The sequence below is a fragment of the Colletotrichum godetiae genome (assembly GCF_030913485.1).
Source record: "Colletotrichum godetiae strain CBS 193.32 chromosome Unknown BDP55scaffold_1, whole genome shotgun sequence".
In the NCBI taxonomy this organism is placed as follows: domain Eukaryota; kingdom Fungi; phylum Ascomycota; class Sordariomycetes; order Glomerellales; family Glomerellaceae; genus Colletotrichum; species Colletotrichum godetiae.
Genome location: NW_026851249.1, coordinates 443,658 through 459,053, shown reverse-complemented (window position 1 = coordinate 459,053; position 15,396 = coordinate 443,658). Strand labels below are relative to the sequence as shown.

Here is a 15,396-nt window from a genome sequence, read left to right as displayed (position 1 = left end):
AGAATGGCAAACAGATCCAGGAGCAATGGTATGTTTCCTTACAAGTCAAGTTATGAACTCCTAAATGAGTACACATCGCGATGCAGACCTCACACTGCGGAAAAGACATCATGTAAATGACTAAGCCAATCACGAGGCCATCGTATTAGTGAATCCTTCGCTATTCGGCACATTATCCGGCTCTTCCATTTCGGGGCGTTTGGCAAAGGCCGAACGGATGAAAACTTTGCCGCGATTGGGATCGCGGGGGCGCGGGGGTCCCGCATCTTCTTTCCCCGCACCGATTCACGGAGCGATTTTGGGCTTGACTCGGTTCACGCGGAGATGGTTTGAGGGGAATATGGGGAAATTGTTTAACCAGTTTGCTCTTGGAGGTCACTACTTGAAATCTTTGGATCCTGCGTTTTAGCTGCGTTTGCAAGTTCAAGATCTCTTCTGCACATTATCATTTGTCCTACCAATTCGTCTTACGAAGCGTCCTGCATCTGTCCTACAGTTCACAGATATCCATCTTCCAATACTACGGATAGTCCGAAATAGCAGTCACAATGGCAAAGTCAATCCTCCTCATCAACGGCCCCAACCTAAACCTCCTTGGCACCCGCGAGCCGCACATCTACGGATCAACCACACTGTCCCAGCTCGAGACGCAATCAAAAGAACACGCAAAGTCCCTCGGCGCAGACCTTCAATCCTTCCAATCCAACACCGAGGGCGCCATCGTCGAGCGCATACACGCGGCGCGGGGCAACGTCGACGTCATCATCATCAACCCGGCCGCCTACACGCACACCAGCGTCGCCATCCGCGACGCGCTGTTGGGCGTTGATATCCCCTTCATCGAGCTGCACATTAGCAACACACACGCGAGAGAAAGCTTCAGGCATCACAGCTATTTGAGCGATAAGGCGGTGGCGGTTATTATGGGGTTGGGAATCCATGGGTACGGATATGCGATTGATCATGCCGTGAAGAATATTAAGCCCAAGGCATAAATAAATTTCGATCAAGTCATCTTCTTGAGCTACCTTACCTCCCAGCTACTAAACCTTCAATCGGCGAAAATGAAAAGTTACCCCTCTAGCAGTGGCTTCATCGATTTACTACGAAGAGCCATGGACTCAAAATCCATCATCCTCGAGTCCAACATGTCCTAGACCTTGGCTCTTTCTAGCTTGCTGCAAATCCCTGCAGAAACCATCCAAGCTGGAACCTGTTCACCACACAGAACAACAGCGGAGGGAGGTAATCTAGAAGGGACTCGAAAAGGTTGACTGCTGGAGCCGAGCTGCGGGTCACTTGGGAATGAGTCTGCGGGACCGCAGGCAGTGATTTGACCTTCACGACGAGACCTGCCTTAAAGTGTGCGTGTTCAGGGAGTGCTCGAGATATCTGGTAGGCCAGAGAGTAGATCATCTCCTGGAACGCGCGCTCGCGATCCAAAGATGCGTATTTTGGTCGGTGGATGAAGCAGAAAGCGTAGGAATTTTCAGCTGACGGCAATCGCGGACCATGTTGGCTGCTAGCAATGTCGCGTGTGAGGGCGATTCGTTGTCGGCTAAAGGTTGATGGAAAATAGTTAGAGAACCCCTCTCATGCTGCAACGAAGGGATATTACTTACCATGCACTTCGATCCAATCATATCCGAATGAGCACTGTGAAAAAGCCAACCAAGACTGAGGTGTATTTGCCTCCCCTAGGTATTAGAAGTTGACCATAAAGCAAAGAAGGACTATGAGACTGATGCCTGCAAATAAGTTCCAACCCAAGTGATCAGTGAGATGAATTCGTTTGTCGAAGTGGGAAATCTTGGCGGCAAAGATCTTAGCCGCCTGATTCCGGGTACACAGGTATAGGCTCTAGATGAATACTACTTCCGGAGTGTAGTAAAACACTACATACGTGAGGGTATCGCTGCGCATGCAACTCTACACTAAATTTCGTACGATTCTTATTCTATTATTGGACGAATCCATTGGCAGGGAATCAGATGAAGGTAGATGGATTCCCGTTCGTTCTACGCACGCAATCGGGGGCAATCCAGTTGCAAGGCAGCACGGCAGCTTACCGCCGTGTTGCATACCTCCATTGACGCACTTTCCTAGTAAGTACATGCAGCTAGTGGGGCTATGACCACGTATTCTGCCCATGTGCCTTCTCATCTGGGCTGATACTGCAGAACACCGTGGACAATCTACCTGAAGGCTAGGAAATAGTTTCTATGACAGCCTCCATTGGACTTACAATTCAATGTTGCCACGCTCTTATACCCAGTCACACCGAGTAGGCTGGCAAGATGGCCACCCATCCACCCAAACGACAATCTAGGGGCAAGGACGACGACGGCTCACCACTGACGACCCCGCGACGAACGAAAAAGACCAAGAATTACGCTGGAGAAGAGTCCGAGGAAGGTGCTACGGCCCAGGGAAAAGTCAGAATACGAGTCACCAGGGCCTGCAACGAGTGTCGAAGACGCAAAGACCGCTGTGATGGGATCCGACCCTCTTGTAATTCGTGCCTAAGCATCGGACGTAGCTGTAGCTACGGACCTGCGAAGAAACGCGGCTTGCGTACGGGATACGTACGGGCCCTCGAACTTCTCCTAGGAATGATAGTCAACACCATTGACGACGCTGATGAATGGCTGACTGCAATACTCGAGGGGGAAGACCGGCGGCCCAAATTTGGGTTACGGGATTTGAGTCTGCTTGCTAGCTCCAACACGGATGTCACTGATACACTTGCGGATTCCTGGAGGACGAGCCAAACCTGGAAGAAAATTGAGAGACTTCTATCTGTTGACGAACCTGCAGACAGCCTCGAAGACGGCGAAGCCTTCAAGAAGTTTGAGTCGGGCATAAAAGAGGCCATCAAGCTCGCAGCAAAAGTCTCGGCAGACCAGATCTCGACTGTCGACAATGGTTTGGACATGATAACCCCCACATACACCAACATCAGCCAAGATGACTACTCGCCGGCTGGAACAATCACTCTAGGGAAACAAGATGTTGACTCGACTCTGTCACTTTATTCGTTTCACCCAACTTTCCCAAAGAACACCTTGACCATGCCGCAGGTCCCAACACCACAACACCATGTCTGCACTCCGGGAATGCCTCCAAATTGGGCGCAGCTCCTGGACATCTACTTTGCCAACACGCATTCGTGGCTGCCCATGGTACAGAAGCACGATCTCTTGCGTTTAGTGTATCTCAAGGCCAACAGCGATAAAGATACCAATACATCGCCTGTGATCGGGAGTGGGGATCTCTGCTTTATCTGGACGGTCATGGCCTATTCTTTGCGACAGTCTGGATCGTTGGACCTTTCAGAGCCCTTTCTCAGGTCGGCGACAGATAGTCTGTCCCAGGGCAACGGAAAGCATCAGATCGGTCACATACGAGCACTACTCATCGTCACACTCATCCGAATGGAGCAGGAAGACAGTGGAGCTGCGTGGCTCGCAGTCGGCCAGGCTACATATTCAGCCGCTATGCTATTTCTTCCTGCAGTCGCAGACGGACCCTCGCACAAAGACGAGGGCACACGGCGAACACTGATGTGTGTCTTTGTTCTTGACGCGCTCGTTGCAAGCTGGATAAAGTCTCGACCATATCTTGACCGCTCAGACGCACAGAGGTTGGGACTACTTGCCACAGAGTCCATGGAAGAGTGGGAGCCCTGGCAGTCAAAAGATTTGAATAACCAATCTCTAACGCCGAGCCACGTACCAGGACTGGTATTGAGCACGTTCAATTCTCTGTTCCTCCTTGTTTGTATTTTGAATGATATTTTGAGACTCAGGATGCAAAGCGCTAGCTACAGTCGTTGTCATCAGATCATCAAGGACTTTGAAGATTGGGGAGAGCATCATTCGCTAAATCTTGGAAATCGAAATGATGGCAAGACTTCGCCCCAGGATACAAATCTCCATCTCGCTTGCGCCAGTATCTCCGAAACCCTCAGAACACAGGTGCAGCGTTTGGACGGCACACAACGTGGGATGTCGACCAAGGCACCCTGGGAAACGCTTATTCAGGGGCAACCTCTGCTTCAACTTCTCGAGAGCACAAAGACATTCCGCATGCCTCCGACAACAATCGTTTTTCTTATCAGCCTTGAAATCGCGTGCGACTGCCATTTGAGTAGCGAGGGACTCGCAAGACCTCCTAGAGATTCACAACTTCTAAAGGCTGCTTTGACGGATGCCAAGAACAGGGAGTCCCTTAGAAACAACCCTTCCCCGACATCTGACAGTGAAATCGACCTGATCGAGCCAGTCACGATGGAAGTCATCCCAGATTCTACACCAGTGCATCAATCGGACCTTCAGCCGTTTCAATCCGAAGCGCAAGTAAGCTTCAGTCAGCTGATGGATACCGCGACAGAGAGTATCGGCGACGAACTCTTTCTGAGCCTTGCCGATCTCGACTCAGCCGACTGGTAAATGTCCCCAGTACCATCTGCAACTCAACATCTAACACATGGCAATAGGTCGGCAAATCCGCCAGAATTCATGCGGCATCTCGGAGTTGTAGGCAACATGGCGACGGACATTCAGTCTTTCTTTGACCAAGAGCCCGGTTAAAGCATGTTCTTGCTCGGACGGAAACGATTGAATCATTCAGAATTGCGGGAATGCGCAGTAGATACCATTGGAACAGACCGGAACTACGCTTAGCCGCCCACTCGAACTGCCATCTTTGACATCACCCGCGTTCGGCACAGCTGACGTCAAGTTACCAACTTTGCTTGAAGTGCGGGGTTAATGCCTAATGGCGGATGATTGAACATTAAACCAATAGTCTCAAATATCTGAGGTCTAACTGGAGGCCTTGTTTACCACTGCGATACCCAGTCTCTCGCCTCATACCACATCAGTCACGGTCGCCACGTCCAACCATGACCGTCTTCCGACCCGCTGTACTCTCTGCGTCTCTCGGTCGCGCCTGGGTTCATGACTTTGACAAGAAAGCCGCCGAGGCAGCAAAGTGCGGCTTCGAAGGCATCGAGATCTTCTACGAGGATCTTGAATACGTCGCCAAGAAGCTCCACAATGTCGATCAGCCTGCAACGGAGCACCTCCTTGCCGCCGCATCCCATGTCCACGATGTTCTTGGAGATCTGAAGATAACAATCATTGGGCTGCAGCCGTTCCTATTCTACGAGGGTCTTTTGGACAGAGATCAACATGCCCGCCTCATCGAGAAGATCAAGCTCTGGTTCAAGATGGCAAAGACCTTGGGGACGAACACCATCCAGATCCCCGCCAACTTCCTTCCCGCCGACCAGCTCACTGGCGACATGGACGTCATCGTTGCTGATTTAGTCGAACTCGCAGACCTAGGGCTCAAAGAAGACCCGCCAATCCGTTTTGCGTACGAGAGCTTATGCTGGAGCACCCACATCGACACATGGGAGAAGTCCTGGGAGGTTGCCACGCGTGTTGACCGCCCAAATTTCGGCCTTTGCCTCGACACCTTCAACATCGCCGGCCGAGTCTGGGGAGACCCGGCATCTCCGTCCGGGAAGACCCTCAACGCAGACGCAGACCTGAAGGCATCGATGGAGAGATTGGTGCAAAGTGTCGACTTGGAAAAGGTATTTTACATACAGGTTGTTGACGCCGAGCGGATGGAACAGCCTCTCGTAGAGGGCCACCCTTTCCACGTGGACGGGAATCCGCCGAGGATGATGTGGTCCAGGAATGCGAGAACGTACATGTATGAGACGGATCGCGGGGCTTACTTGCCGGTTGAGGAGGTTGCTCGGACGTTGATTGAAGGGCTCGGGTATAAGGGGTGGGTCTCGATGGAACTATTCTCGCGAACTATGGCGGAGGAGCACAAGAAGGTGCCCGAAGAGCATGCGCGGAGAGGCATCGAAGCTTGGAAGAAGCTCGTACAGCGTTTGCAACTGAATTGATCTACTCGTGATGAGGAAGTGTAGTATTACCCGAGTTTGTCACTGTCAATCGGATTTCACTCTTGTTCTAGTCTGGTAATACTCAATTCCTTAAGGCATTAAACTTAAAAGTTGATTCCTGGACTATTGTCAGCCGCCTCCAACAACACTCTCCACGCCGAATCCTTATCTAACTTCTTGACCCTCTCCTCCCCAGCCCAAAGCTTCCACTGCTCCTCAATCTGGTACCCAATGACATGCGTTCCCTCTACCGAAGGCCACCCAAGGCTCTCTGCTAACTTGATCATCCTTGTCCGGCGCGGCTTGAAGCACATATCCAGCAAAACGCCCTTCTCCGGCCGTGAAAGAAAGTCTTCCAGCGATGCTTTCACCGCTAACTCTGACGCCGATGTAGGCTCGAAATCCGGCACCGTTCCGACCACGTAGTACGGCGTTTCCAGCGCCTTCGACTCCCCTTCCTTGACGTGAACAATCTTAGGCGAGGGAAACATCCGTTGAGCGTCTCGCTGGAGATCAACTACTTCCCCATCATCTCTGTTCAAGACGTAGATGACAGAAGCCTTAAAGAACGTATGCAAAGCATACACCGCAGCGCGACTTGCGCCTCCGGCACCCACAATCAACGCAGGTCTCCCGTCCACCGGACCTTGCCCATCTCCCTTTTCAAGAAGACACCCCTTCACACCCAGCCAGTCCGTATTCGTACCCCTCAACCGCGCCGGGTTAGACGGGTCGCGGTAGACGTTGTTACAGGCGCCAATGGTGGTGGAGAGGGGGTCCAAGGCATCGAGACGAGGCATGACTGTGTTTTTGTAGGGCATTGTGACGACGAGGCCTGCTGTGGAGTCTTTGCGCGCCAGGAGGAGGAGGCCTTCGATTGTGTTGCACTCAGTGGCGTGGAATGTCCAGGGGAGGCCAAGGGATCTGGCGATGGCGTTATGCATTGGGGGTGCGATTGAGTGGCCTACGCCGATGCCAACTAGGTGGAGGGTTTTCTCGTCTGACGATGACATTTTGACTGAGATGAAGGCGATGTTCTGGGCTTGATACGATGAAGTTATTTCTCCGCGACCGTGAATAGACTGTATATTTCTATAGTTTTATAAACAAGGCGCCTCTGCAAGTGCGCTATCAACTTTGCAGATGGCTCAACAGTCCTATGACAAGAGCCCCGCGCTCAGCGAGAAGTTTCAACAGTGTGCATGTCTGAGCTCCTGCTGGCGGATGAGACCTTAGCCGCTATATTCACAACTAAGTTGCCTGCTGGAACTGCCCCAACGTTCCCTGTGTTGGATAGTGCGGAGTACCTAAGGAAGTACGGTGGCTGGACAGGCTATTTCGACCATCTCTGAAGGTCTCCAAGGACCGGGTCTTTGCAGTGAGAAAAATGATCTTTTCAATGCAATACTTTGGCTTTGAATGTTTTGTCCCTTCCCGCCAGGCAATGACAATCACCATGGCAGTCTCGGAAGGTTATGGGCGGGTCAACAGTCCGTCTTACGCTGGGTGTTTCTGCCTTGAGCACTAGGGGTTAGTGGGGGCGGGGCAGCACGAAAAACATCAACTCACTCAATTTCTTACAAGACATTGGTTTCTGACTCTCCGAGCCTAGAAAGACTGGACTTGTAGATTGAGTCATCTCAAAAAATGGGTACATAGCCAGGTGATCTGTTGCTTACGACAATGGTCTGCTCAGAATAATCAACAAACTAGGACTCTTACGCGCCGAAAATGAAGTTAGGCCGGATGAGCGTTAGCATCAACAGCTGAGAACTAGGCGCGGGTAAAGCCGGCGCGAACACATCGCGGGCTGTTTTCGTGTGACATGTCAGCTTCTGAGCCTCTGTCGTACTTAATTGCCGAAAATGCTCAGGGTAACATCCATAGTGTGTGATTGACTCAATTGGCATAGGAAACCACACACGTATCAGAGTTCTACTCATCTTGATTAACAGAATATCGCCTTCGAGAATATGGCCCTTGGTCTACGATACATCGGCGGACGTTATGGCCTCGCGCTAGCAGCAGCCATTCCTTGCGCCTTACTTGTGAAGCATAGCTGGGATGTCTATGCGAGCATAAGGGCGGTCGATTCGCGCCGTGTAGTCTCTGTTAGCAGTCTTTCGGAGAACTTCAAACAATCGCACACTCTCAAGACTCTTGTAAACCCCAAAGGACACATCTCATCAGCGGACACATTTGCCATGGATTTGGACCTGCCTGAACTCGCAAAAGACCTAAGCGACGAGGTCCTATTGGCGACTTTCGTCCGTGGGTTCTTTGCAGGAAAGGTTATAGCGATTGAGAGGCGTCTATTGCAGATAGCACGACTGAGCTTAGTGTCATACACTGGTAAGCCACTGTTTCTCGTACCCGCTTGTGAAGTCTTTCTGACTAGGGGCAAGGCCTGGATTCGATCTCAGCATCAAACCAAATATGGAAATCGGAGGACCTGTCATGCGAGAAACTCCCCCCAGTACACTCAGTAGTGTTGGGGACGTTTCAAATCAGCCACGCCAATGTCATCAACCCTAAAGAGTCACAGGCGGTGCCGGAAACAGAGAGCAGTGTCGACTTTGTCTTCGGGAAAGACAACAGTCAGTTCGCAGGCGCCCATCGGTTCAGCATCATCCGGAACCCTGAGAAGTCGACAAGAGCCAGAGTCATGTATGAATCAACAGCGTGCAATCCTACTCGGAACCAGCCTCTGTCCGGTATCTTACTTAGGTTCCACAGCATCTATGCTATGCTGCTGTTCCGTGAGGGCGTGTCCGAAGTCTTGCAGACACTTGGACCGAGTGCATGACTAGTGCCAGGACGAGAATCAAAGGGTGGCATTATTACAAGCTTCGAGGAACTTCAGCATATCGGTCGGCTGGAGTAATATGTAATAGCATCGGTACTTCATGATAGGGCCCATAAGTCTGGAAAAATATCAATCTACCATCTCATCACAGCAATTCATCATTAGAAACTTCCAAGCTACGGCAACATCTAAAGTAAATGCATAGTAAATGGTTCGCGAGAGACACTGCGAAGAGAGCGACAAGTTGGAGTTTGTTCAAGGTAGCAAAGCACATGATGCCAGCTTCCCGTCGGCCTGCCCAATTATACATGATCGGCATCGAGCCGGGGATGCTACTTGGGGAGTGGGGAACGTGACGGCCTCCGTGATGGTGGGTCGAACGGGTACTTTGAGCCAATCAGTGATGATGAAAGTCTCCGTTCACGTAGATTTGGAAATCCTCCGTGGCTTTGTTTAATGATATTGACTTCATCTTTCTTTCATCACTCAACATTGCACGACTTTCTCCAGCCCGTTGTCCACAATCACCTTTCCCGGAAACATAATTATCCAAGTTCCTCGTAAGGCTCCAGCGGTACATAATGGCTCCAAATGTGCCCACCGGAGGATCAGGTCTACGAGCATCATGCGAGGCTTGTCGTGCGTTGTGGACTCTACTATTTTGGCACTGACACAGAAGCAATTGGGCTAATATTTGTCTCTTCAGGAGTGAAAAAGATCAGATGTACTGGAGAACGTCCGATCTGCTTTAAATGCATGTCCGCTGATCGGGAATGCTACTACTCCCCTCACAAGCCAATGGGTAGGCCGACATCGCGTCGTGCTCGTCCCCAATCGTCCCAACCAATCCGTCGGGAACGGATACTACCCCGGCGGAATGCCTCGACCAGATTGCTCTCTCCCGTTCATACAGACGCTGCTTCGGACGCTGGAAACAGTAATACACGAGAGCTTGGCGTACTTCTCGGGTCAACCAGCCCGCGAATCAGCTCTGTCAATTCGGAGACTTTTGCGATCCACCCAGATCTCATAGACTTGGAGGATCATCAAGGGTATAGTCGTAGCTCTGTACTGCTTCAGAGGCTATTCAAGCAACAAATCCACTGACAATACATCCCATGAGCTTAGTCCCAGCCAAGATCTCGTGTCCGAAGGTCTCGCTGCTTTCCCTCCCCTTACCTCAGACAGCCAGCAAACAACAGACAATTGCGCCTGCCTTTCAGTGCTGTATCTTCTGCTCGAGCACCTTCGAGTGAAAGAACACCTCGTCGCACCAGATGATTTTGCGCTACTACGTAACACGTTTGAGCCCGCCCTACAAGTTCTAAATTGCCAGAGGTGCCCGCGCCGATACTTCTCAATAATTCAGAACGCCGCCTTGCTCGGGGTCCTCTGTCTATGTCTAGCAGAGTCGTACAAAAGAATGTTAGCGGCGATTGTAGCAGAAGAGACTAGAGCCACGGAATCCGGAGAGAAGAAGCGCCTCGGGGTCCACGGTGCATTACCAGGTTCGTCAAGCTACGGCGATCCATCGCTCAGAAACACGCCGAGTCTGTTTTCGGTAGAGGTGTCGCCGTTGGAGTGGGGGAAGATCATGCGCAATATCGTGAAGACAGAGATTTTTGGAGCCGATGGCCAGGACGATAATAAGTACCTGACGGGGTTCTTTGACCTCATGGAGCAGCGCCAAAGGCGATGGCATCATACGCCCCCAGCACCAGATTGCCCACCTTGTTATCAATCATTCTGTGGGACATCTGATCGAGAGCCTACCTGCCTGGCCCTTCTGACCAACGCCAGACGATTGTTAGGCCATTTGAAACTGTAGGTATTGAGTGACTGAGGGCACCCTCAGCTTCCGTGTCGGTGGCAGCCCGCACTCATCAAAGGGGTCAACACGTAATATGTAAGTCATTTGGATTTCTCTAGCCAAATATACAGACCAAATCGCCCAAATGTGAAATCTATAAACCGCCCACTAATCGAATAATACACAGCCAAGAAAGTAAAAGCTACCAGTACACCATGGATACTATAGACAAAGAAAGAAAAGGGCTCAGATCTACTGACCGCTGTCAATGACCTCGGGGATGTTTCTCTGGGTCCAGGCGGACCAGTCCTTGCAGACGTCGCCGACCTTGGAGGGAATGCGCAACTGCTTAACCTTCTCGGGCTGAACCAGCAACTGGGAGAAGAGACCAGCAGACGCGTGCCAGGCAATGTGGCAGTGGAAGGGCCAGACACCGGGGTTCTCGTTGGAGTCGAACTGCATCACCATGTGGCCGCCAGCGCGAACCTGCTGCACGTCACGGCGCTGGGGGTTCTCGGGGTTGGTAATGGTTCCGTCCCAGGTCAGACCGTCACCCTCGTGGAGGATGTACATGTTGAAACCGTGAAGATGCATGGGGTGACTGCGGAGGTTAGTCGTGCATTCAGATGCAAGATACTAGGAGATGAACTTACGCTGCAGGGCTGTTGTTGCTCACAACAATGCGGACGCTGCCGTTGTTGGCAAAGTTCTGGACGTTCCAGTCGTTGTCAAAGGTCAGGTCACCCTTGTTAACCTGAAGGAGCGTGGGGTCGTTGAAGTTGCCGCGGAAGTCAACACCGCCAAGCGACCACTGAACGATACCAGATTCGTTGCGGAACACCTTGATCTCCATGGTTCTGGTAACAGGAACGTTGGCCGGCTTGAGCTTCATGATGGGCTTGGTGAGAGCGAGATCATCGTTAACGCAGGTACCGGGGTCAGGCACGTTCCAGGCACTGCTGGTGGGCGCCTTGGTCTGGTCGGCCTGGTCGTAGTAGACGGCGGCGAGGGCGAGGGGCTGAGTGGTGAGACTGCAGCTGGTGATGTTGCTTCGCATCCAGTAGGCACCCTTGGGGTTGCTGTTGTCGGCGTTGGCCTTGACGAGGACGTCGGTTCTCTGGCCGATGCCTAGGGTGACGACCTTTGTGTCATAGGGCTCGACCTCGACGAAGTCGTTGGCGATGACAGTCAGGGTGTGTCCGTCAATGGAGAAGCGCTGGGTACCCTCGGCACCGGAGTTGATGAGACGAAGACGGTGGGTCTTGCCGGTCTGGAACTTGAACTTGGAGATACCGGCGTTGTTGGTGCACTTGGTGTTGTCTCCAGTCGCAACGGTGGAGCAGTTGAAGTTACCCTTGCCGTTGATCAGGTTGTTGTCGGAGAAGACCAACCCACTGCCGTTGACCTGCAAAATTTCCTCAATGAGATCGAAGTATTGCTTGTGGTACCAATCTGGGAGATGTTAGCGCCGTGATCCTTCCGAAGTAGTAATGGTTGCGGGCGTTGCATTCGGTCGTCCGGGCAGCCCCACCCCGAAACCAGAGTTTCCATTGGGCTATGGAACCGTTCCCGGGTATCCACATCTCCGTCGCCGGACTCGGGCTGGCTGACGCTGACCTAGCCATTGGCAGCCGCTTAAGGAGGAAGAAACCGTAGCTTTCCCAGCAATAGTTGTATGAAAAAATTCACTTACCAGAGATCATGATAGGGCCAAGATCAATCTCGGGCTGAGCCTTAGCGGGGCCATAGACGACAATAGGCCCGAACAGGCCACCGGCATACTGAGAAGAGTAGTGAGAGTGATACCAAGAGGTTCCGTACAGAGTCGCCTGGAACCTGTAGGTGTAGGTCTTGGCGGGGGCAATCGGGCACTGAGAGATAGCTGGCACACCATCTTCCCACTGGGTGTTTTGCTGTCTGAATCCGTGCCAATGGAGCGCGGTTCCCTCGGGGCCGTCGACGATGTTGTTGGTAACCTTGACCTCGATCCAGTCACCCCAGTTGGCCTCGATGGTAGGGCCGGGGAAAGCGCCGTTCACGAGCAGGACCTTGCGCTCGTAGCCATCGGGAGCGATCACACCGCGGCTGATGGTGAAGTCGTAGTTGCGGGTAACACCGGTGTTGGGCCACTCTTTGTAGTAGTTGGTGCCGTCGGCGGAGAGCTTGCCCCAGGGAAAGCCGTTGGGTAGCGGGTTGTTTCTCATAAAGAGTGGCAGCTTGGCAGCATTCAAAGTGCCAAGGGGAGATTTTCTGCACGAGTGTTAGCCAAGAAAACATCCCGTCGACAATGCAGCCAAATTATGCTTAGAGAGTGTCATACCCGTTGGTCTTATCTTGGCTCAGAGACGCTTGGATGGAGAACAACCAGCCAAGGACGCCTCCCATACCTTTGATGGCAACCATCTTGGCAGCTAACCTTTTCGGTAAAGTAAGAAACGAATGTGTGAAAAGACCGTTGTCAGATGTCTAAGTGAGTGACTGCTGATGACTCCCAAAAGCCAAGAAAGAGGGTGAGCATGTTTGAGCTATATACTCTTTGAAGGAGGCTCAAGTTTACTTAGTCAATGTCTAAAAACGAGACGGACTGTGTTCAACGGCCAGGGGAAACGTCCCAGTACCGTAGAAAGACCCCGTCGATCGTGGTTGATCTTCCCCAGTAGGCAGAGTCGGACTCGGGAAGCCTATCCGGGTCGCTATGCTGAGGCTGATGGGCTTAACCCGATCTGCATCAGCACTGCTGCTCCTTGACGGCACGTATCCGCGCTAGCATCTCACGCATGGTCTAAGAATGGTGCAAGGTACTAGCCAGGTCCCTGTAGTTCTAGTGTCAACATGCGACCCCGTGCCGGCAGAGTTGAGGCCGAGACTCTGGTAACTTCTGCGATGCGGATGAGCTTAATTGATACGAACTTTTGACCTCGTTTCCAATTATGGACTGCAGGTTCTGAAGGTTCCGGCGACTTGTTCGTCGGATGATCCTACGAGCTTCACGCCCCTCGGCGATGCTGAGAAGTAGTCTGCAGGCCATCTTTCGCCTCTCTCGTGACTCGGGGGAAGAGGGTCAGGCAGCAATATCATCGGACCATATTCGCTGACCTGGCAGAGTCAGATACCATCAGGAGTCCCACTCGAGAGCTTCAGGTAAGCCATCATTTGGTCGTCGAGCGGGTGTGGCGTGAGCGTTGTTGTGCGGCTGGCTTGGTTTGAGTTTGTGTGGTCAGCTACGTACTCGCGGGCGCCGCACGTATGTTGTTCGCACACGGGCCATTCACATTCATATGACAACAGATCCTTCGTCTGACTCAAAGCAAAGGCAAACTCGAGGCTCTCAGTCTGCAGCTCGAAGACCTCGGTGCAAGGTGCCGAATACTGGTAGACTGCGAGATCACCAATCGTTGCACATGCAGCTATCAATGGTGCAGCACATTGAGTTTCTCGTACAAACGAAACGCTGGCTGTCGTTCAAGCCGAGGACGAGAACGATGAACAGCACCCTGAAACTTCTAAACGGAGATCCGGAGGGCCGAGCTAGACCATTGTGGATATGGGAAGAGAGTCCATCTCAAAACATCAGAAAACTGTCATTAACTGGTGGGGAACACTAAGAGCAAAATCGTGTTTTCTTCCGTGCCGGCCGGGTTTCTTCCTCTTCTGGCGTCGAAGCTCAGGGACAGCTTTGGCAATGTAGCGGCTCAAGTGTTTTTGCGTCCGAGTTTTGACCTCGAGCTAATCCAATACGGTGGGGGAAACGCGTTCAACATCGGATTGCGTAAATGTAATCTTTGGAAACGAACTACCGAAAGCTTTCACACTACAAACTTCCCTTCGACTCCATTCTTTATTGCCAGCAAGAGTTTTGTTTGTTCGGCTACTGACACGTCAGAACCCCACGAATAGTATAGAGCCTACTCAGAGGTCAACGTGATTCATGAAGATGACCTAAGACATGCAATATTGACCATCCACATCCCGTCTTCTAGGTCGTGGGGTCTCTGCGCTAGCTGAACTAACGAGGATAATCCCCCCTGCGCTAGACTGCACCGCCTCCGAAATCCTGTCATATCGAAGCGTATCGCTCACGCACTCTTCAGGATCCCTTAGGTGCCGGTAGCCCGGTACAGCATCGAAGCATCTCAAATAAGAACTGCGATGCGGCTAGATGGTTGTCACAGAGACGATGCGAGCCTGCAGCTGTGCGTCGAAGCATCTGCAAGCCTCTGCGACAGTCCGTTCCAGAGGCTCGGATGACACTGAGCCGTGGTACGGATACGTGCGAGAGGAAAACGCATGGAAAGCATCATTGAGTTTGGCTGCAGCCTCTCTGTGGCGTTCACTTCGGGGGGGGGGGGGGGGAGGCCGTTGCCGGCGCCCTGAAGAAGATGACGACGACTTGAACTTCTGCAAAGACTAAAGCTCATCGAACCTATTTCTCCATTGGCGATAGTTGATGTAGATTAGCGCCAGGCGCAAACGCCGAAGCTCACTTTGGTCCAGCACTAGCGTCACCGACTTCTGGTTAAGGCCTAGTTAGATGCGAATGATGTTTGCTTGGCAACTGAACCCAACGGGTCGCGACTCAAGAAATATCTGACCACGAGCTTGTCATAAATACCAAGAGGCTGGGCAGCTGAATGTTCACGGACTGGTTGACGTTGACTCGCGAACAAGCTTTTGAAGTGGGAAATATTATTTACATTTAGGTAGGACAACCTCGAGCAAACGCTCTTCTCAATCCCGATGTCCGTACTTCCACTTCCAAAACATAAAACACAAAGCTCAATCTCGTGATAAGAATGATAAGGCGACAAAGAAACGGAGAAACAAAATGTGAAAACTCCAGTCGAACAAAAC

The 15,396-nt window shown here is 51.9% G+C and overlaps 7 protein-coding genes across 7 annotated transcripts; 5 read left to right on the top strand and 2 right to left on the bottom strand.

Moving 5' to 3' along the window:
- Positions 1 to 3: 3 nt before the first annotated feature.
- On the top strand, positions 4 to 995 carry BDP55DRAFT_722238 (dehydroquinase class II; the record flags this gene model as incomplete). The annotated part of the gene is made up of 2 exons (XM_060578569.1): positions 4 to 28; positions 541 to 995. 2 exons carry the CDS (start codon positions 4 to 6, stop codon positions 993 to 995), a joined length of 480 nt encoding a protein of 159 aa, XP_060436715.1.
- A 1,191-nt stretch (positions 996 to 2,186) lies between these two features.
- BDP55DRAFT_4124 (uncharacterized protein) lies at positions 2,187 to 4,749 on the top strand. The gene is made up of 2 exons (XM_060567379.1): positions 2,187 to 4,447; positions 4,499 to 4,749. The coding sequence occupies exons 1-2, from the start codon at positions 2,298 to 2,300 to the stop codon at positions 4,590 to 4,592; spliced, it is 2,244 nt and encodes a 747-aa protein (XP_060436714.1). The 5' UTR covers positions 2,187 to 2,297; the 3' UTR covers positions 4,593 to 4,749.
- Positions 4,750 to 4,906: 157 nt separating this feature from the next.
- On the top strand, positions 4,907 to 5,929 carry BDP55DRAFT_538032 (xylose isomerase-like protein; the record flags this gene model as incomplete). The annotated part of the gene is made up of 1 exon (XM_060567902.1): positions 4,907 to 5,929. One exon carries the CDS (start codon positions 4,907 to 4,909, stop codon positions 5,927 to 5,929), a length of 1,023 nt encoding a protein of 340 aa, XP_060436713.1.
- Positions 5,930 to 6,033: 104 nt separating this feature from the next.
- On the bottom strand, positions 6,034 to 7,061 carry BDP55DRAFT_735838 (uncharacterized protein; the record flags this gene model as incomplete). Its single annotated transcript, XM_060580347.1, has 1 exon — positions 6,034 to 7,061. Exon 1 carries the CDS (start codon positions 6,940 to 6,942, stop codon positions 6,034 to 6,036), a length of 909 nt encoding a protein of 302 aa, XP_060436712.1. The 5' UTR covers positions 6,943 to 7,061.
- Positions 7,062 to 7,776: 715 nt separating this feature from the next.
- BDP55DRAFT_709343 (uncharacterized protein) lies at positions 7,777 to 8,962 on the top strand. The gene is made up of 2 exons (XM_060578127.1): positions 7,777 to 8,281; positions 8,335 to 8,962. Exons 1-2 carry the CDS (start codon positions 7,903 to 7,905, stop codon positions 8,733 to 8,735), a joined length of 780 nt encoding a protein of 259 aa, XP_060436711.1. The 5' UTR covers positions 7,777 to 7,902; the 3' UTR covers positions 8,736 to 8,962.
- A 260-nt stretch (positions 8,963 to 9,222) lies between these two features.
- Positions 9,223 to 10,921, top strand: BDP55DRAFT_4088 (uncharacterized protein). Its single transcript, XM_060567354.1, has 4 exons — positions 9,223 to 9,374; positions 9,442 to 9,787; positions 9,864 to 10,641; positions 10,733 to 10,921. Exons 1-3 carry the CDS (start codon positions 9,317 to 9,319, stop codon positions 10,561 to 10,563), a joined length of 1,104 nt encoding a protein of 367 aa, XP_060436710.1. The 5' UTR covers positions 9,223 to 9,316; the 3' UTR covers positions 10,564 to 10,641; positions 10,733 to 10,921.
- BDP55DRAFT_762631 (multicopper oxidase) lies at positions 10,798 to 12,948 on the bottom strand (the record flags this gene model as incomplete). The annotated part of the gene is made up of 4 exons (XM_060580889.1): positions 10,798 to 11,146; positions 11,199 to 11,997; positions 12,239 to 12,795; positions 12,866 to 12,948. The coding sequence occupies 4 exons, from the start codon at positions 12,946 to 12,948 to the stop codon at positions 10,798 to 10,800; spliced, it is 1,788 nt and encodes a 595-aa protein (XP_060436709.1).
- Between the last annotated feature and the right edge of the window lie 2,448 nt (positions 12,949 to 15,396).

Coding starts and splice junctions, on each gene's coding strand:
- BDP55DRAFT_4124 (XM_060567379.1), top strand. CDS start 2,298: ATGGCCACCCATCCACCCAAACGACAATCTAGGGGCAAGGACGACGAC. Junction 4,448..4,498: donor GATCTCGACTCAGCCGACTG/GTAAATGTCCCC, acceptor ACATGGCAATAG/GTCGGCAAATCCGCCAGAAT.
- BDP55DRAFT_709343 (XM_060578127.1), top strand. CDS start 7,903: ATGGCCCTTGGTCTACGATACATCGGCGGACGTTATGGCCTCGCGCTA. Junction 8,282..8,334: donor GAGCTTAGTGTCATACACTG/GTAAGCCACTGT, acceptor ACTAGGGGCAAG/GCCTGGATTCGATCTCAGCA.
- BDP55DRAFT_4088 (XM_060567354.1), top strand. CDS start 9,317: ATGGCTCCAAATGTGCCCACCGGAGGATCAGGTCTACGAGCATCATGC. Junction 9,375..9,441: donor AGCATCATGCGAGGCTTGTC/GTGCGTTGTGGA, acceptor TTGTCTCTTCAG/GAGTGAAAAAGATCAGATGT. Junction 9,788..9,863: donor GACTTGGAGGATCATCAAGG/GTATAGTCGTAG, acceptor CCATGAGCTTAG/TCCCAGCCAAGATCTCGTGT.